Source organism: Pteronotus mesoamericanus, unplaced genomic scaffold, assembly GCF_021234165.1.
Source record: "Pteronotus mesoamericanus isolate MK-2021 breed Mesoamerican mustached bat unplaced genomic scaffold, CSHL_Meso_final scaffold_85, whole genome shotgun sequence".
Classification (NCBI taxonomy): Eukaryota; Metazoa; Chordata; class Mammalia; order Chiroptera; family Mormoopidae; genus Pteronotus; species Pteronotus mesoamericanus.
Window position 1 is genome coordinate 18853135 of NW_026555329.1, and position 21842 is coordinate 18874976.

Here is a 21842-nt window from a genome sequence, read left to right on the forward strand (position 1 = left end):
TTTAACTAGCTAAATATCCCAGAAGGATAAGCAGTATACAATATTCAGCATGGCACAGTAGGACCACCATGGACTCAAACCACATGGAATACAGGCTGCTTGAAACCCACCAACTGTGTGAACTGGGGCCTTATTTGACTTCTCTGAGCTTCTGATTCCCTATCTATAAAAGAATAATATGCGCCTCACATTGTTGTTGCAAGGATTAAATGAGACATTGTATTTTAAAGTACCTGACATTGCACATCCTAGATGCTTAATACACATTATTTTCCTTTCCATTTTCCTCTTCATATGCATATATACCAGCAGCATCAATTTCCTTTGTATGGAAAGCTGATGCTGTTAACTTTATTAGGCTAGATTTTCCATTAAGCATTTATCCTTATTCATTAGCTAGGAGGACTGACGCAAAAAGATATTAAATTATTTACTCAAGTTTAATGAATGAAATTGAAAACCTTTTTCCCTGCTTAACATGAATATGCCCTTTTCAGTATGCAGAGCTTGGTTGCATTTATTCAGAAGCTATTGCTAAGTGCTTAGTTTGGAACATAGGATTAATGAGCCCGGAGACAGGGTGTTCGTCACCATAGCAACCAAACTAGCTTTGCCCTGTTCAAAGCTCAAAGAATGGATGCAGGATGCTTAACTCTGGCCTGAGGTACCATAAATAGCTGGGTGTTCTTTTTCATATATTTGACTCCCCATTGCTGCCTCCAATTACTCCCTAATTCTCTTGAAAATAAAAAATAAAAATAAAAAGAACATCCTTTTTTCTTTGGGCTCAGCTTTTTTATCTGTACCACCTGCCCTCCTTCTTGAATACATTTATCTCCCCATCAGTTTCCAAAGATTTTGGCACATTATGCCTCTCCACACAAATTCTAGGTGACTTTAATAATCACACAGATGCCTAGAGTACCCTTTTCTCTCAGTGTATGGATCTCATTTTTTCCATTGACTTTCTCTTTCTCTCTGACCTGGTGATTCCGAACCATAGTCATACCTGGACTGAGTCATTACCTTCAGTTGATCAGTCTCCAGAAATGACAAAGTCCTGCATTTGATTTTCTGACCATAACTGCCCATCTTTGCAACATGATTTCATAAGAACCCCTCTCTGTATTCTCTTTGTCCATTAGATGTAACTTACTCTCCTCCCTCCTTATCCAGCTTAGTTACATAGTCCATTATTTCAATAACCCTTTTTGCCAAAACCTTAAACTTCCAGTTCTTCATAGCACCTACTTGGTTATATGCATCTTTGCAAGACTGGTACCAGCATAAAGTCAAATATAAAAACTCAAATGGGTCCTCAAGACTGCTCAGCAATCCACTCCTTCTCTGTTTAACATATCTCCTCACTCTTTATAATAATTATCTCAAACTTTAACTCCTCAGTCTTTCAACCCCTTTTCCTTTCTCTTCACTCTTAGATCTCCTCACCACTTATTTTTGTAGATAGTAGCTTTCAGATGGAAACTTCCTTAAAGCCTCACTACTGCATATACTATTTTGATTTTATTTTTATTTTTTTGCCAGTCCCTCCTTTTATTTTATTTTATTTTATTTTATTTTATTTTATTTTATTTTATTTTATTTGGCTCTAGCTATGCCAGAACATGTGTTTTCCTCTCTAGAGCCAACCCCTCCACCTGGTTCTATATCTCATTCACCAAACTTCTCAGGACCTTCACACCATAAGTTGTCCTTCCTCTCTATTATCAATGTCTGTTGCACTAGGGGATTTTGCCATCATTTTTTTTTTTAATGCTCAGGTTTCTGTCATTGAAAGAAAAAAATCTCAACCTCATTTTCCTCTTCATCTACCCTCCTGCTTCTTCTTTACTAACAATCTTTAAGAGCCTTGTTCACCCATGTAGACAACTCCATTTTTAGGTACCCATCCTCTCCATTCTAATGTCTGTATCCATCACTCAACTGACGGCTGCAATCTCCAAGTCCGTGCCACTAAATCCAATGGAAATTTTTTAACTCTCAACTTACTGCATTCCTCAGAAGTATTTGACAGTGCTGATGTCTCCCTCCTTTCTGACACTCTCTTCCTAGGACAAAAGATGCAATGAGTGCAAGAGGCCATAAACTGAGAGTCATTTTGCCATCAATGGTGATGAAATGGCTCTGGTTCAATCACACTCTTCTCCCTTACTCTAGCATTTGTTCTTAATTGGACATTCAATAAATCTACAATAGTCAATAACCAATATGTACCATGTACCGGTCAATGCCCAACAAACTCTGCTCTCATGAAATGTGTAGTTGAGTGAGGGAGGCAAGGAATCGAAGAGTTAAACAAATAAAATATTAAGTGCCACAAAGGAAAAATACAACATGCTATGAGAATACAGAATAATGTAGGGACCTGCCTTAGTTTAAGGGATTTCAGGAAGAGGAATCTTTGAAATTGACATCTAAACTAAAGCCTTAAGTAGACCCAAAAACTCAGTCAAGGGGAAAGGGTGGAGCATTCTAGAAAGTATTTATGCTACATTTGCATTCCCAGCCCCTTTCCTCAGCTCAGCACCTAGAATACTGGATTCAGGCTTTGACCCTGCAGGAAGAAGCCTGTAGAATTTTCTTTGGAATATCTTACCAGTATAAGAAAAAAGATCTAAGGATACTGTGTCAGGGATTCCTCAGATAAAAGGTCCAGCCACATCCCCCGAACAGAAACTAAGTCAGCTAACCCCACCCTTACACCGAGCTTTGAAATCACCTTTTAGTCACTCAGTCTTAAATATAAGCAACCAACCAAGCATTATAAACACCTAAGGACAGTTTAGATGGTAGAAAGAGACAATGAAAAACAGAGAAACCCAATCTGGAGTAAATCTCCCAGAAAGTACAGCATATAGATAAAGAAACAGACAATAAAAGAGATGACTAAGACAATGAGAGCAGCAGTCCAGGGATGCGATATCCAAATAATAGTAATTCAAGGAATAGAGCGTGCAGAAAAAGCAGAAAAGAATATACGCAGTAAGTACAGAGTGGAGCCACAGTAAGTTTACAGTTGTTTGCATGGGAAATAATAAAATAACTCATAAATAATAATACTAGAATAAACACCGTGTTTTGTGCACTCATAACTGCAAATCTACTTTTGCCTCACCCTGTAATTTAGAAACATTTACTGCACCTGATAGACATGCACATTTGGGGGTTGAAAGTGTCCAGTACAACGGTTGCAAATAAACCCACCAAGGCAGATCATCGTTGAATTTTCAGAACACCAAAGACAAAATGCAAATTCTACACCCTTCTTCCTACTTCCTGCCTCAGGGAAAGATAACGGGGTCACTTAGAGAAGATAAGGAAATGAAACAGCTTCTAATTTTTTAGCAACAGCACTAAAAACAGGCAACAGAGCAATACCTTCATCTTTTTAAAGGAAAATGATTATCAAGCTAGAATTCTATGCCAAGCCAGGGTAGAATCAATGCCTTCTGGGCATATACTTTCTTGCATATTTTCTCAGAAAGAAGATACATGCAATCCAAATAGGCAACAAACCAAAATACAAGCCGACCCAAGATCCAGGAAACAGAAAACGCAACATGGCAGAGAGGCAAAGGGAATCTCCAGGCTGACGGCGAATGGAGTTCCCAGTATGACAGTGGTTGGGAGCAGGTCTACAGTTCCAGAGGGATTTTTACAGGAAAATAAACTGATAAAATAACTGTTGAATTAAAATATTTTCAGGAAAGAATAAAGCTATTGGCAAAATGTTGGGATTTAAGGTAGCAATGATACATAGAAAACTAAAGCAAAAAAATAAGAAAATTAGGGAAAACAAAACGTTGTACAAAGACAGAAAAAGCATCCTAGTTTAGACTAAGCCTCGTATTAATAATATAACTCCACTCTGAGAACAGAGGACTGCCAAGGTACCGTATGGGGGCTGGTGGCGGGTGGGGAAACAAGGAAGAAGAGCCAGCGCCTCACCTTCCATTATGATGAACTCACAGATCATCAGAAAACTGCTTATGTGGCTACCTATTCTTTTTAATTTTATGCATAAAAATGGTATTTATTTAGCAATATGCAAATAAATATTGAACATATCACCTAAAATAAGTGAAAGTGGTTGCCTCTAAGGAGGGAGTAATCAGGAACTGCATTTTTCATAATAAACCTTGAATATGATATCTTCTTAATGTCTTTTAATTAATGTTTATAGTTCTTCCACCCTTTTGTTGCATATTTTTTTTTAGTCCCTTAAGTTTCTGTGGTATTATAAATCTATCTTTTCTAGCATTATAATTTCTTGCTGCTTGTTTCTGGTATATAGAAATGCCATTGATTTTTGTATATTGATCTCAAATGCAGTACCTCTGCTAAACTCAATTACAAATTCTAACTGTTTGACCTTAGATTGCCTTGGGTTTTTTTATGTAGACAAACATTGTTTGTGAAATAATGGCAGTGTTACCTCCTGCTTTCCAAACCTCATACATTTTATTTATTTTTCTTTTCTCTTTGGGTTGGCTAGAACCTCCAGGGCATTGCTGATGAGATGTGGCAGGAACAGCAAACTAGTTTCACTTCTGATATCAAAGGGGTGTCTCTAAAATTTCACTGTTAAGTAGACTATCAACTTTACAAAGTATTGGTTAAAGCAATGGTCCCCCAAGTATGTGATGATTTTACATTCTTTACTAGACTGGAGTGCCTGCTGCCCTACTGGGTGTAAGTGTTGACCTTCAAATGAACTTCAAATTCCCTCATTCACTGCAGAAGGAATGGAGAAAAGTCGACATTTCTGGGAGCATCAAGGACTAGAAGGCAAGACTTTTTAGAGTCATTCTCTGCCATCTGAGAGAGAAGGGTCTCAGGGCAGGTGGAGGTCAGAAATTTGCCTATTATTTACTGTTCCTATTCTTTTCTATGCATGACAAAGTATTTGGCCACATTTTTTATAGTGATGAATTAATTAGTAGAGTGATATAAAGTTTCTTTTTAAAATTAAATTGAGCACATAATATCAATTTGAAGACAATATTAAATTCATATTGTACAGGTGGTCCTAACAGTAGAGCAAGTGGGGCAAAAAGCCCCAAGCTGCTCACCAAGAACTAGGATGGTGAGAGGTTTGCACTATTAAGACGGATAACATAAGCAGAGATGGAGAGCGAGAGGCTGGTGAGGCAGGTGTCTGTCAAGCAAGCATATCCATTTCTTGAGTAACATAGAAGTCCAGCGCCTTACTATGTTCACACTGTTGAATAGAGACTTTCTGAACATACTGGTGACTGGTGTCACTGTCGCACCAAGAAGCAGGGGACAGTCTTTCAAAAGGCACGATCTCCTTTACATTGCCCTCATGCTACATTCTGCTAGGAAACATTTGAATTTTTATGGCTTTCCTGCAGTAACAGATTTTCCTCCAACTGTCAGGATTTGCTTCATGCAGAGCAAAGCAAGCAGCTTTTATTTTCCTCTGTCGAAAGGAAATAGGTAGAAATAATACACTGCCTTTCAGCCTGACCCGAATCTCTTTATTCATAGGGAAATGCAGGATTCACGGAGAGGACATTTTCGCTGAGGTAAATAAGCCCTCTCAACTGATGAACACCATTATACTAATACCAAAGGAAACAAAGGCCAGGAGACGGGGGGCATTAAGTAGAAAGGCCAACAGAAAATTAGCAGACAAAAATCCAGCATGGGGACAAAGCAGGCTCTGAAACATTGAAAAAAAACAGAGAAAAATCCTTTAAGAGAAAATTGCATGCAATTTTTTGGCCTCAATTAGCCTTTTCCACAAAGAGCACTTTTCCACAAAGAGCCCATTAAATAGCAAATGAAATTACATTGGTTTTCAGTTGCCATGGCATTGGTTTTTCCTCTAATGGACTTCTCTGGTCCCGAGTTTAATGTTAGCCTGATTTCTTTTCTTGTCTGTAGGCTGTCTCAACTCTCTCTGTCCAGCCACAAAGTGATGTATGTGACTTCTCCACAAAATGCCTACCACATAATTCAAGAGGGAGAAAACTCATCCCTCAGCTATCTCCCCAGAGGCTGAGAGGGTAGGACTGACCAGTAGCAGCATTTTATTAACCACGAACGTACGAGTTCCCATCTGTTAGATGGCTGTCATTCCCATCCATGCACTCAGGGCTCCTGGAGCCACTTGCAGATCAGTCAGAGACCATTTACCGACTGCTTCCGATGTGCCAAGCTCCGTTCGAGGGGCTGAAGACATAAAAGTGCAAAGGAAATGATGCAAGATGCTCACAGGCTTCTAGAGCTTCCAGGCTAGCAGGCTCAGCTCCAGACACTCTTCATCTTTTCTCTATGTCTCTAGTCATAACATGGGTAAAATTTCCCCCAATTATCTGATTCACAATTTTTTTTTTAAATCTTTGCCAGGCACCACCTTAAAAAAAATGATTATCCAAGGAGTAAGGATCTAAAATAACACTTCCTCTTTCAAAGTGCTTTGCTACAGCTAATGATTAGCTATGAGGTCAAATTTGACCGTGACAATTTACATATTATTTTCTAATATGCATGATCATATATAATTTTTAAGTTTATGCAATTTATACTCCCCTTTGAACTTCTTCGTCCTCTTTTTTTTTTTAATCTTCACCCAAGGACATTTTTTCATTGTTTTTAGAAAGAGAGGAAGGGAGAGAGAGAAACATCAATGTAAGAGAGAAACATCTATTGGTTTTCTCCCATACACCCCCAGAACCAAGGATCAAATCCTCAACCTGGGCATGTGCCCTGACCAAGGAATTGAATCCACTACCTTCGGTTACAGGACGATGCTCCAACCAACTGACCCACGCTGGCCAGGGCTAACCTTCTTTTTAAAAATCCTCCCATGTCAATGACCATTCCTAGACAACATTATCGTAATGTCTGTACGGTGTGGAGATAACACAGCTCAAAATTTTTCTATTAGATATGCAAATATTTTTCAATTTTTCAGTACTGTAAATGACTTTATAAGGGCAAAAAGAAATCAGACAATTTTTGAGACTCTAAATATCTTTAAAAATAATAAATGCCAATATATAAAATAACAAATGCAAAATAATAAATGCCAATTAAATTGTGGTATGTTTTAAATATATACTCCAACAAATCAAACCTTCTAAAGCAAATATATAAAATAAAATACACTATAACTATACTATTTTGAAGACTTTTACAAACTTAGGACAATGTCTCAATTCCTAGTGTACTATAGATCATGTGACCAGCATGATTCTGTTATATGATAATATCTTCTTTCTCTCTCATTAATTACCTCTTTGACTCAATGTATAAACTTGTTTGGTGATAACATTTGAAGTTTGAATTTGAAGCCCTGCATAATTGAAAGCCCTGAGCCAAAGGGCCTCAAAATAGTATCTAATACCAGAGGTGAACCTTCTGAGCTAAAAAAGTTTAAAGCTTTTTTGTATCCTCACCTGAAGACATTTTCTCATTGCTTTTAGAGACAGAAGAAGGAAGAGAGAGAGGAATATTGATGTGATAGAGAAACATCAATTGGTCGCCTTCTTGTATGTACCCCAACCAAGGATTGAACAACTAGGTATGTGCCCTGACCAGGAGTCAAAACTCAAGACCTTTTGCTTGATGGGACAATGTTCCAACCAACTGAGTCACACCAGCCAGGGCATAAAAAGGGTTTAAGCTTTTGATATTGCCCTTCCTGTCCTACCCATTTACACATCATTAAGTGTGTGAAAACACTTCCCTATGTGGTAGTCTACATAGGTATTAACATCTTTTGTATTTTTGTAATGTAATAACAAAAGTATCTAATTTTTACTTTAATTGACACTTTACTGATTAGCAATGCAGATGATCATTGTTATCTTTGTTTGTTTTTATTTGTTTGCTTTCCCTGAAATACCTTGGTTTTTTGTTTGTTTGTTTTTTCTCCTCTTATTGTTAACCTCCTTACTTTAAGTTTTAAGATTTCTTTATATATATTTAGGGTATGAGCCCTTTGTCATGTAGTCTCAATTATTTTTCCCATTTTACGATGGCCTTTTAATTTCATGATCTGTGCGCGACACAGACATTGAACAGTTTTGCTTCATCTAATTTAGCTTTCTCTTCATTATGGCTTTGGCCTTTCATGTCATGGCTCTAAAGAGTATGTGTCTCTTTAACGGACTTCCACTCTCTCTCCTTGACTGGTGTCAGCCTAATCCTTCCCATCTCTAGTAGTCTCCCTCTGTGGACAGGGATAAAGGGGACAGGAAAGGACTGTGTCCTCTGGAAAAGGTGTGTGGCAACACCTCTAAGCAGTGACAGGGTTGGCAACCCTCTGTCAGCCTGTGGTTGATGAAAGCATCGCTATAAAATGTCAACAATTGAACGAATATATCATTTATTAACTTTCTAAAAATAAAAAGCTTAAAAGTTTAATTCATTCATTAAAATCTAAATAAAAACTAAATCTAAAAATCAATCCCTAAGTAAATGTGAAAGGCGGTGACAGCTGCATGTGCTGGGGTAGGAAAGCTCCACCAGATGGTGCCGACCGTTCTCCAGGTGTCTCTGCACTGCGCCCTTCCATCTCAGGTGGGAGGAAGGAGAATCAGCTGGGCTGATAGTTTTCTCCTTAATTCTCACAGGTTGAGAAGACCATGGAAGCTTTACGTTGTTGTCCCATCCTTTCCCCATGACCTTCCATACCTTCCCCTCTCTCCTCAAAATTCTCACCCTTTATATTCTCATGTTTGGCTGATGACTTGGCCTCATACATTATTGAGGGAGGAAGTCATCAGATATGATGTCCCTCATTGCAACAGATCTATAAATGCTCCGGTATTTAAAGCCATCTTTTACTTTAGCCCATCTGTTAAAATTGAGACTGTCTTATGGTGTTTCGATTTCATCCTGTCCCCACTTCTCAAAAATTTAGACCTTTCAGTTATCCTGTCTCATGCCTCTTCAACTGTTTCCCTTCTGCAATCATTTCCTTCAGCATTCAAACATTTCCTTTTACCACCAACTGTATACTCTCCTGTGCCTCCCTCCCCTCCCCCCCCCCCCCCACCCCCGCCTCGGCTTCAGCAATCATGCTGTTCTTATGCTCACTTTTGCAGCCAGGCTTCTTTTAACAATTACGAACATATGCCACCTCTAGTTTCTAACCTCCCATTCACACCTTTTACAATTCTCATGGCTTTAACACCCACCATCTCACCAAAAACATTTTTGTCAGTGATAACTCTGTCTCTTAACCTAAGGAATATCTAATTAAACCTCTCAGTAACTGTCAATACAGCTGTCCACTCTCTCCTTTCTGAATTGCCTCTTTCTTAGTCTCTGTAATGCTGAAAATATTCCCAGGTTTCCTGCAGCTTCACTTATCAACCCTTTTCACTCTCATTTTCCCGTTCCTCTCCATTCGGTTAACATTTAAATGTAAGAATTTATCAGGGTTTGGTCCTAGATTCTCTTTACTCTCTCTGCACTTTTTATCTAGGTGATTTCATTGATTTCCTTGGCTTCAAATACAATCTTTAGGCCAACAATTCCTAAACTTACAGCTTTAGTCCAGAGCTCCTTTCTGACATCCATATTTCTATGTCAGGTATGTCTTTCACGTCTCACTTTGATGTCCCCAAGAAGAGCTGAAACTTATGTTTAAATTAATCTGGGAGGATTCACTCGTAGATTAGAAGTGATTTTGAGAAATAATATGGAGCTACAGCAATCAAGGCAGTGGGACATTAGCAAAAAAAGAAAAAGAAAAAAACATATATCAGTGGACCCGTACATATCTGGCCAATTGTTTTTTGGCAAAGATAAAAGGCAATTCAATGATGAAAGAATAGTCTTTTCAACAAATCATAAGGAAATGTACACGAAAGAGAAAACTCTTTGTTACTTGGGTTAGTGAAAGATTTCTCATTTAGAACACAAGAACCATAAAATGTAAAAGTAAACCACATCTTTTTCTCACTTAAAATTTTTCAGTGGCTGTATTTCTAAATCCCATACCTGGGTCTCCAGCGGGCTATATATGGTCTAACACATCCGGTGACATGCCCTCTACCCTCTTGTTTTCCCGTCCCATCTGCAACCATGGTGCTCTGGCCTCACTGGCTTTCTTCCATTTGTTGAATATTCCAAGTTTTTTGTTCTTCTAGCAATTTTGCTCACATGCTATTTCCTAGACCTAGACTCTTCTTCTCAGATTTTTTGTAACGGCTAGCTACTTCTCATTATAAAGGTTCCATTTACATATCATATCTTTAGAAAAATCTTACACATTTTGTAATAGTTCACACATGAATTCTTTCATAGCGCCTTGTTTTGCTCCTTTCTTAATTTATAATTTCATATTTATTAATTCATTTTGTTAACATTTATCTCACCTACTAGAATATAAGCTCTTTGAAGGCAGAAACTAGTTTCTCTTTTTTGCTTACGTAGCACATTACCTGACACATCACAGGAGCTAAATAAATACTTATTACATGTGTAAATTAACAAGTCTCTGATAATTAAAAAAATAACATTAAGATTCTAATGAGCTCACCACTGAATAATGTGGGCCAACATAACATACCAATCTATTATCTATCTATCTATCTGTCTATCTAACTATTTTTAGGGCCCCATGAATTAGACTTAATGTGTGGAGTTACCTACTATATTGCCTGAAATAAGTAAGGATCACCAAGTTTCAAAACCATGAATGTGCAAATAGATGACAATGTCATCCACCCAGAAAGGCTTACCTCTCCAAACCAATTGCTTGGCACAGAGAATGGAACTTGGAGTTGTACAAAAGTGTAAAGCTGTGTGTCCACTTAAAGAATAGCAATTGAGCTTTGCTCCATGGTCACAAAGGATCTTAACGCAATCCAAGTTGGCCATTTCGCAGGCCACATGGAGAGGAGTTTTCCCATTGGGTCTACAGTTGATTGTAGCATTGTGGTCCAGGAGCACCAGCAGACATTCCACATGACCAAATAAGACAGAGAGATGCAGGCCTGTTGCCCAAGAGGACTTTAGTTTATAGCTAGGCAACCAATAACCTGAAAAAGAAAGGGAAAGAAAGTTTACCTTCTTGGCCTAGGATTTCTCCATGTTTCATGAGAATTTTATTAACTTATTTATTTTTTTGCATTAAAAAAATTTTTTTTCCCATCATCATTTATTTCCCCATATCTTCCTCACCTCCACCCACTCCATTCTCCCCTTCCCACCCCCACAATTACCACACTGTTGTCCATGTCCATGAGTTCTTTCTCTTTTGTGAGGATTTTTGCAAGGTATTTTACTTTGGTCATATTTATAAAATTGGGGCGGGATGATTCTGAAGTTATAAACTGGTAGCCAATGTGTCTACAAGTGTTAAGTGTTGTATTTGGATGTACTAAGTGAGATGGGTGTTCTTGAGTTCTTACTATCTCTACTAGTCTCTGTTATCTTGTTTCTTTACTTATTTGACCTTCCTGACTCTCCTCGGCATTTGAGTTTGATACCTTCATTTACGTGATTGCTTTTTATTTTATATGGTGAGTCACGCGAGACTCATATTTAAGAATTTTTAAAAATCCCAATCATTGTCTTGAATGATGCCAAAGTTGTTAGTTATAAGCTTATAATTTTTATCCTATCACAGTTCTTTCCTCCATAGTTGTTGCTATTGCCATCAATCTAAAGTGTGAATATATTTGACGTCTTTATAAAATGTGTCACACCAAGATTTTATTTGCCGGTTTTTCAGTTTACGCAGTACCTTTTTCCAAAAAAGAATTTAAGGCAACTCACAAACTTTAAGCTAAACTTTTTAATAATATGGAAAATGGGGCAAAAAAAATAAAGCAGGAAAATAAAAAGAAGTCAAGGGTAAGATGGGTACACAAAATACACACCGTATCTAATATACTAGAACTGCATTGTGAATTTGCCTATGAACTTCTAGCAGGAAATAAACAGGAAAACATATGCTATGCCATTAACTATGCCCACAAACTATATACAAATTAATTGTTCACGAGAAGCAGAGTTGTTGCAAAGACTGAGATCTTAGATAAATTTTTCCTATTAGTTGTTAGAAGAGGGGTGTGTGTGTGTGTGTGTGTGTGTGTGTGTGTGTGTGTGTCCTTTTGCCCTCTAACTACTGACTTCTAAACATTGGGTCAATCCAATTATCCAAGTCCCCCAAAATTGCCATATATGACAAGCTATAACAAAAATAACTTTATAAACCTTTCAATATCAATACACAGAACCATGGCATTAAGCTCACTATGAGTGGAGAATGAAAAATAGGTACAGAAAGATAAAATACTGACGACAAGATGAACATGCAGAGATAGCTCAACACGTAGAAGAGAGTCTAGGGCTGAAACAACTAAATACATCTTAATGTGGATATATCAGAGATTTGCTTTTAGGTTATAAAAATTCCACTGTACACGTACAAGGTAAGCAGAATATGGTTTAATGGTAATTTATTTGAGAAAAGACCTGGGGATTTGAGTTGACAGTAATCTCAAAATGCGCCAACAGTGGGATAGAGCTGCCAAAAACATAATGCAATCTTAAGATACATTAATAAAAGTGCAGGGCCCAGAACGAGAGAAGTAAAGTTTTGTCCTTCACTGGTTAGATGAGGTCAGAATAAATCTAGATTATTGTGAACACTTCTGGGCACCAACGATGAGCCTCTGGAGGGCGCTCCGAGGATGATAGCCCATTAAAGGTGGGCTTGGCGATCAGCTATTAAAATTCTCTCATTTAAGTGCAAAACCCTACATATGCACCCCTCCTGGGTATTTATCCTGCAAGTATAACCACTCATATGTGAAATGCCCTACAGGGGCAACTGTATTGCATAACTCCCAGGAACACCATTTTCATTCAACTCTTTGCAAAAGGTATAAAGTTCCCAGGAGTTATAAATCCTGGCAACCTGGTCCAGACAGTACACACTACAACGTGCACTACACTACAGCATGGTTTGTAATGGCTAAGTATTACAAACAACTTCAATCTTTATCAGTAGGAGACTGTGTAAGTAAATTATGGTACATCTGTACAATCAAGTACTATAAAGCCACTATAAAGAAGGGAGAAGTTCTATGTATACTGATATGGGAAGATCTCAAGATGTATTTTACTGAGGGAGAGAAACAGGAAGCGGAACAGTGTACATAATATGTTATCATATATGAGTATATTTATAAACACCTAAAACAAGAAACTGGTTACAATGGTGGCTTCTGCCTACCGAGGGTTAAGGCACAGGCCATAGATTTACCTGTCCTTAAATGTTTCCTTGGAGCATTTAAATTTAGTACCTTGTGCACAAATTATTATTTATAAAAATAAGTAAAATTGAACTATTGTCTCCCTGTCCAGAGGGGAAAATAATTTAGTTTAAAGAGGCCATTTATAGGGTCATGTACAACCAAAAGTTTATTTTCCTGCAGCCCACCTTCTGACCTGCACACACACACACACACACACACGCACGCACGTGCACGCGCACACACACTTTAATCCTTTTTTTTAATCCCATCAGAATTCTAGGGCCATTTTGCTTTCTCTTCTTTCCAAGTCTCCCACTATCTAAATCTGCTCTTTAAAAAGAAATCCAAAGTTAATTCACACTGAGATCTAATGAACTGAGAATGGTTTAAAGTGTGACCCTCTTAGGATAATCTGTATTTATGTAGAAATCCACATTCAACAAATAGAACTAAATTCTAAGGTATTAATTTGAGATTATAGACACTGAGCAGGGAAAGTAATTGGTGATATGGACTTTTCCTGGCAGAGACAAATAGCGTCATGGGTAGCCTGAGCTGGGGTTACCCACCATGTGCCTGACTTGTATGTGTACGATAAATAAATATGCACACACAATATATGTGCATATATCCATATACACAATGTAACTATGTACATTGAATCTGTGTTCTGAGCAAAATCATTAAACTATATGATATGCAACCTAATCTGATAATGAATGAGTCACATTTAATATTAATACTCTCAGTCAGCCATTTTAATACTCAAACTTCTTCACTAAGCAATTTGCAAAGGCAATCTCTTCTAACTGTCTTGGAGAGAAGCTAGTTCCAGATCTGCAACCCAGGATGTGTTTTGCCTGCCAATTAGCAACAAAGATTAGACAGCTCTACGCAGCCACTGGTTGGAAACTCATGCCTGCTTCTGCAAAGGGAAGAAAAATGACCTCAGAAAAGAAGCAGCAGAGAGCTGATTAAGAAAACACCATTGTGATGTAAAATCAAAGACACACAGAATGTTAGCGCTGTAGGGAAGATTATCCAGTCCAAATCTTTCATTTTTCCAGATGAGAAAACTGCCACTTTTTCAGCCTGTTAGAGCCATAAGTCTCCTGCCTCAGTCCAAGCTAATGGACTCGGGATATCTGCAGTGCAGCATTCCCATCCATCTTTGTCTTTGTGAAAGCAGAACGGGTTTAGTGCCAAGCCTGCTTCGCAAATCACAAGGCAGGAAAGGATTCCAGATTCATCTATAATAAGTCACATCTCTGATATGAAAATGCATTTGCTTGTTGATTTTTTTTCTTCTTCCTGAATTCCCAATAGCACCCAGAGAATCTATCCTGTCCATTTATTACATGAATCAGTCATCCTTGGCCTCTCAGTCAGCTTCCCCTTCATCTCCTATAACAATTAACTGGTAAGTTGGGCTGGAGTGTTAGGTCCCAGGATTCAGCCCACTTCCTGCACAGGATTGTAAACCTCTCTTAGATGGGAATCTATGAAGGTGGGTGGCAGTAAGTCACCTTGCCTGTTGCCCCTAGTTTGCTGATGGAGAAGTAGGAAGAAGACAGACTGGTGGACATGATCACGGTCTGCTAAAGGGTATCTTGAAGCTGGGTTGCAGAACTTTGGTGGTGGTGTGAGGGGAGGAGGTTCTGGATAATTCCATGCTGAGCAGAGCAGGGAAGTCCGCTGCAGGGACAGGAGCAGCTCACAGCCAAGAGGCTGCTCACATGCAATCACCACCTAAAAAGGAGGCTGCAGCCACTGGTCACTGTGTACCAAGTATGAAAATGAGCAAGAGTGTCCTTTCCACCATACCTACCCTCCCTGAGGACCAAACCTGAAGCAAAGCCATCTTTAAAAAATGACAGCCATGTGCACCTATGAACATACTTGTACCCATGCTGATATGTCAAGAAATCTGAATTTGTCCTCTAAAATATAATCGCAACAGTCACAGGATGACAGAAATATGGTTAATCAGGAAGATTCCTTTTGTACTCTCCTCCTTGTTTCCACAGCAGAATTGTTCCCAAGCTTCCAAACCCAGCATGGAATTTATTTTTAGCATTTGTCTTCCAAAGGCCACCTCCCCACTCACCTCTGCAGAGCCCAGGGCTGCCATTTGATTCTGTGCTCACACTGCGCGAAGGACCGGGATGGAACAGAACCTATGAACAAGCCCTTGGTGGGAGGGAGGGAAGGACCTGCCGCTTCCCCTAAATGTCAACCACGCACACTCTGACCCCAGGGCCACAGCCTGTGTGGGGTAATGACTCTCGGCAGAAGAACTCTGTCTGAGCAAAGGGCTTAGCTGAGGAAAAGAGAACACACATTCTTTCTCCTACACAAAAATGCCAAAGAACTCTCATGTCCAGGCCGTGTCCATGTGGATTCAGATGATCTAGTCACTTTTTACCTTCCCCAGGCCATGACCTATTCTCTGTGTGTTACCCCTGCATTACGTTGGAGATTATTGGCATGCACAGGATTTAGAGAGCGTCTTAACGAAGCCTCCACTTCATAACTGGGATAATATCTTGTAGGGATTAGTTAGCATAAAGTACCCTGTCTGTGTAGGTAGCAGACAGAGGTCAACTCAAACTCTGGTCTCCCCAAAATCTTTTAAATAGCCTTTGATAATCTGAAGATGACATTCAGTTCACTTCCAAACCAGTATCACTTGTAGGTGAAAGTTCTAAAGGAATTTTAGAAGTTTGACCATCTACAAAAGTTTGCAGACTAATTCTGATGTGTGTTTAATTTAAATCAGAAACCAAAGAGAGATGTCTAAGCAGCTGAGTAGAAAGCCCCCTGGCTCAGGGGCAAAGGGGTTGGACCATCTTTGGGAAGCATTGATCCCGCTCCAGTGTTTGGGGGTGCACGCATGTCTGGTAAACCTCAGCTAAGCTTGGGCTCTTGCAACAGTTATCAGCTAGAATGTTATCTGAGTCCAAAGGACCCACGCCTGAGAAGCCTCTGTTGTTACAGCCAAAGGTTACACACATTGCTTGTAGCTGGATTAGCAGACATTTGCTCTGACTGTGTCCATGTATTTACACAGTTCTGAAGGATTAGAGACTATAGACAATTCTTGGCTATTTGTTAATAGCTCGTATTTTCAGGATAAATCTCAGCGTTTTCCCAGGAGAGGGGAAAAAAAAAAAAGCTTGACATGTAAAACTGAAAAGAAAAAAAGTTTGAACATCAAGGAATGGAAAAGAACCCTGAGATGGTAATAGGAGAGCATGAGAGTGAATTTCTGGCAAAGAAGAAAATCAGGTAAAGAAGAGATTATTCATTAAGAGAGTAGAAATAAGAGCTTTTAAGATACTTGGATGGCAGTTGTTACTTAGTAAAGTAGATAGAATACCTGCCAGAAAGTTTTCCAGCGAAATCATTCGCTGTTTTTTTTTTTTTTTTAATTAAAAATATGACTACCAACCAAAGAACCTGTGGTTGTGGGCTGTAAACAAAGTACTTGAAGTATACTACACTGATTAATAAAAGGACTCTGATTAACCTAGCTGACTAGAGAATTTCATTCCAAAGAGGTAAGTGCGATATTCTTTCTGAGCCATTAATAAGCCAACACTCATATGTCTGAAGGTGAATTGAGATGTGTAGTTGCAAAAAAAACTTTGGAAACAGTTTTATGGATGGTCACATACCCAGTATTCTAAGAACCAGCCTGAACAGCTTTGAGTTTTCTTAGAGACTCTCACTCTAAATACTGCATTCTTGGCACATAATAAACTTTGTATTACTGACATCCATGGACTATTCAACTATTTATTGCATTTGTCAGTTTAAAAGTTGTTCATGTGATTTTCTTGTCATCTCATCGTTCCCATTTTAAAGTGATCGTCTTACAGATGTAATTTTGCTTACTCGTTTTTACTTTTAAGACCCATCCCTGTCTCTGCTATTCTTTCGGGGATGTCTCAGAAGTGAACCAAGCTGTTTTCAATGTTTGCTTTACAAAGTGTGAGAGAAGTTTTTTAAACTAATAAAACACAATTTTATCTGAAGAGTTGATTCTGAAGCTTAAAGTAATTTGAAAAAATAAAACAAGATCTAGCTTTAAGAATCTTTATTAGGTGCTGGGGCTAGGCAGGACCACAGTTTGAACATGAGTGCTGGGAGCTGGCTTCTAAAATCTGTTGTCTATCACATGTGCAAGAGAAGCTACTCAGTGAGATGGGGAAGCAGAAGCATGTTTTCAGATGCTTTGTTTTACCTTCCATGTTTTATGTTTGCTTAGGAGGTCAACTTTGATTCCTGTGTACCAATTAGACTGTGAATTTGGGGGAGCAACGTTTAGATACCAAGTTTATTTCTTTGCCAATAGAATTCTGAGTTGGCCTTCCAAAAATTAGAAACTAACTTTCATTCTGGCTTAGATATACTGTCTTTAGGGGAGAAATGTGGTCACTCTTAGAAATCCTGTGAAAAGTTCTATGATATATCCTAAAAGAAATAAAAATGGTTTGGGATTAATCACGCCACTGTTGATTTCCCACAGAACAATCACATGTTGAATATAGATTATTTATTAATTATACAAGTAAATTTAAAGGCAGATGGTATCTGTTACAGGTTTTACACATTGTCGTACTGATTAAGCCAAAAATAACTGAAACCTGAAGGAAGATTCTTGTTTCAGTTTACAAATAAACAGGTATTGTTCTGTTTCCTCATCTGGATGCTGGTTACATAGGTTTGTTTATTTTGTGAAAATCTATCAAGCTGTACACTTATGATATACATACTTTTTCTGTATAGAGCTTTTCAAAGTGCTTTAAAAAGTCAAAAACTAGTGCATAACAATTCGACATCCAAGAGGTCTGCTGTGATTTAATAAAGTCTCCCAAAGTTTAATCCAGCCACACACCTTTCAAGGCCACAAACACAAAAGGGACTCATTCCTTTGAAAGGAAATAACTCGCACTAACTAACTGGCCAGTGTAGCCTACTCAGCTGTTCCCCAGGAATTTCTTTGTGACTTTGATACAACCACAAAGGGCTCTTTTGCTTGACTAGCAGCTAGGATTGTATTTATCACTTCTACCCTGACTGAAATATTAAAAGATTTGATAATTAGACTGGAAGACATGTGAAAAAGTTCAAGGAAACTATGCATACATGTTCACTCACACACAGATACATACAATTTCCTGCATAAACCCTGAAGATATGACCGGAAATATTATTATTTCTGTGCGTATATCCACCTGGCATGCCTAAGAATGGCACTGTTCCTTTCCTTTCCCAGAGGGTGCAATTTGCTGCCTCCCGAATTGAAAACCACACCCCATAGCCCTAACACTGCGAAAACACTCATTAGCATGAATGAAAATTTAGCTCCGTGTGGCCCACGAGCATCATCTCCTATTGACAGAAAGAACTGAAAATGCCTTTTCTTCTCTTTCAGGGGTGATGATACCTTTGGAAGCGAGGGAAACAACACTATCTTCCCTGGAGCTTGCCCCTAAAACTTCCTTCCTTACCACCTCCCAACTTCCGCGTGCTCCCGAGATGAGGAAGGGCCGACTTCACAGCCCAGGGTCGAACAAATTACCCCCTGCCTTGAACCTGAGTTCTTTCACATTGGGCACAACTATAGGTTTAAATAAAAACTTAATAATGTAGTCAGTGCTCAGACTGAACAAATCCATGCGATGAAATTAACCTGATTTTAGAGTACTCACTCTTTTTAACAAAACCCCCTATCAACTACTTTTTAAAAAATAGACCTCTTCTTTCTTCCAGTCAAAATAGCAATGCTAATTTATAAGCCTTCAGGTAAAGATTATAAACACAGTACCTGGACTCAGCAATGCTATTTTTCAGAACTCACAATCGGAGTATAGTAAATTAATGTAGAAATATAATGCAACCTTAGCATTAGTTGCTGAAAATCAATGGTGTTGATGATTTATATATGAATGGAAAGTATTTTAAATATGAAAAAAAGAGAAGAATTGCTGTTTCTCTTTAATGCCACACACATACGATCTTATCATCTATTTTGTTTAAACAGGAGTGATGTTGAACATGGTGTTTGTTTGCAGTCCGCTCACCAGATGGCCTCGCTACTCAAGTTCCCCATTAACTAGCTGATTTGGGAAATCAGAATCTGCACTCTAATTTATTTCTGATTCATTAAGCATGCGTTCCAGAAAATCCCTTGATTAAAAACAACAACAACAACAACAACATTCTGATTCGTTGTTATCCTTAGTTCTTCATAAGGCAAATAATCTGTGTTAAGAATATCTACAATTTTGATCTATTATTCAAGGGAAAAGAGTTAACTTTTTGTTTTTTTCTAGTTTGAGCTTTCCTGCTTAAACAGAAAACTCATTAAAATGATGAGATCCATTGAGGTGCACCAAGGCGCAGCCTTACCCATTCATTAACTCTCTAAATGGGGGCAAAAATCCTCTTGTTGATACAGATGAACATAGAGACGATATATCTTTAAGTGGCTGTGTTAACAGAGAGTTATAGCCCCGTGTCCCAAGCCAGTCATACCATTTGGCTTAGATCTGAGCAGCCTCTTCAGCCATAACCTAAAGATGTTTTCTTTATTCTATGTCATTAATGGCAGAAGAAAAGAGAAATAGAAGGAAAGTGCATTACTAAATACAACTGGCCAGAATTTCAAATTTCAGGTACATGGATAGAGAAAGGAAAAAAAGAGAGAAGAAAAGAAAAGGAAAGAAAAGAAAAATATATATCAACCTATGTTGTGATCTAGTTTCAAAAGAAAGAGGATTAAATTAGAAATATTTTAAGAATACATACTGAAAGAAGCAAGAGTTATTGATTTAGAGTGGATGAATGATGCTGTGCACTAAAAAAAATCCATTTTCTGTCAATTTACCAATTACATTGATAATTTTTACCTTGTTTATAAGATGCCAAAACCATATTCTCATCTTCAACTTCAAAAACTGTGTCCACATCTATTTGCCTTTGGATTAAAATGGTCTTCAATTTTCCAAAGTCATTTGTCTTTAGGGCCTCAAGGAAATTTCTCTTGACCAGCTTAGCAGCTGCAGATTTAGTGACAGGGGCAGCAGTGCCGTCCATCCTTCCTCTTCCTCCGAAAGCTTTGTTGTGATTTATCAGGAGAGCGGCACCAAGCAAACAGGCACATGCCGGAGAGCCCACAAAGTGTCGGCTAATTTTATCCCGAAGTTATGCTGATCCGTTCTATTTATATAGGGATCAGTTCAAACTTCAAAATATCCTTCTCGGCTGTCGCTGCATTTTCAAGTCTTTAAACCTGGCTCTATACTAATTGATTCATTGAATAATATGAAGGAAAACCCTCACAATATATTTCAGAGAATGAAACGTCACTATGATATGATCAAAGTAATCGCGCAAGATTTAAAGGCTCTTAATGCTTCTTTTTCCCCTCAGTAAAAACATCTGGTGTCCAACTGGAGATCTTGCTCTGTTTAACCAATAGCCCCAAATAAAAATTTGTAACAGTTGCTGATAGGTGTGCTTCTGAAAACCTACAGTAGTTTTATAATACAAGTCTGCAAAATCAAGCATGGTCACACATTTGAAAACAAGCAGGTTTTCAAGTGATCTGGACTTGAAAAATTTCAATGTCATGAAAAAAAGTGCGGCGGGATGATGGTGGCAGGAGACTTAGGTAAAGAAAGACCGAAGAGACCAAACAGCTAACTTCACTGAGCGAATGAGCTTTATTTAATCGTAGATATGTTTTTAATCAGTTAGAAAAGACCATATTGAGACGATTGTGGAAATATAAATATGGACTACATATTACTTGATACTATGAAATTATTGTTCATTTTTAAAGGTATGGTAACATATGTGGTTATGTAAAAGAAGATTCTTATTTTTAGCTGATACATTAGCAATAAGTTGTCATGATGTCTAAAGCTTCTTTACAAATAGTTCAGAAATATAAAACTAAATTTATAGGTACACATATATGTATGTGTGTGCGTGTTTATGTATGTGTGTGAATAGAAACAGAAAGAAAGCAAATTTGGCAAAAAGTTAAAAGTTGGCAAATCTAATGAAGGGTCTAGGGGCATCTGTTATATTATTCTTTTAGCTTTCTTCTAAGCTTGAAATATTTTTCCCAGTAAAATGTTAGGAAAGTTTAGGAAAAGTTAGGAAAATTCAATTTTAAAAATTTATAAATCATTAAAATTAGAAAAATGATGATAGTAAGTATTCATTTGAATGCAAAAAGTCACACTTTCTGTATTGTTCATGAGAGTCAAAACTGGTACAAACTTTCTGTACAATAATTAGCAACATAATTTTTTTTAAATATTAAAATTATAATAGTATTTAATTCTTAGAATTTACCAAAGGACATAAAATATGGATGCAAATCGAAATATAATTTTTAACTTACTTCATTGACGTGTAACATAAATACAAGAAAGTGGAAAACGACAAGTCAAGTCTATAGCTTGTTGCATTTTTACAAAGTGAACACACCTGTGTAACCAAACTTCATAGCATGCTCTCCACCCCCCCCCCCACCCCCCCACCCCCGTCTTT

General features: G+C 38.0%; 1 protein-coding gene across 1 annotated transcript in view; it reads right to left on the reverse strand.

Annotated features, from left to right (window-relative positions):
• Positions 1–20473, reverse strand: part of ASB4 (ankyrin repeat and SOCS box containing 4) — a 48101-nt gene extending 27628 nt beyond the window's left edge. The window contains exons 1-2 of the mRNA XM_054564567.1: positions 20189–20473; positions 10746–11045 (exon numbers count right to left, since the gene is read on the reverse strand). Coding sequence (XP_054420542.1) covers positions 10746–11045; positions 20189–20375 — 487 coding nt within the window. The 5' untranslated portion in view covers positions 20376–20473. The remainder of the gene's footprint in view (positions 1–10745; positions 11046–20188) is intronic.
• Positions 20474–21842: the final 1369 nt, after the last annotated feature.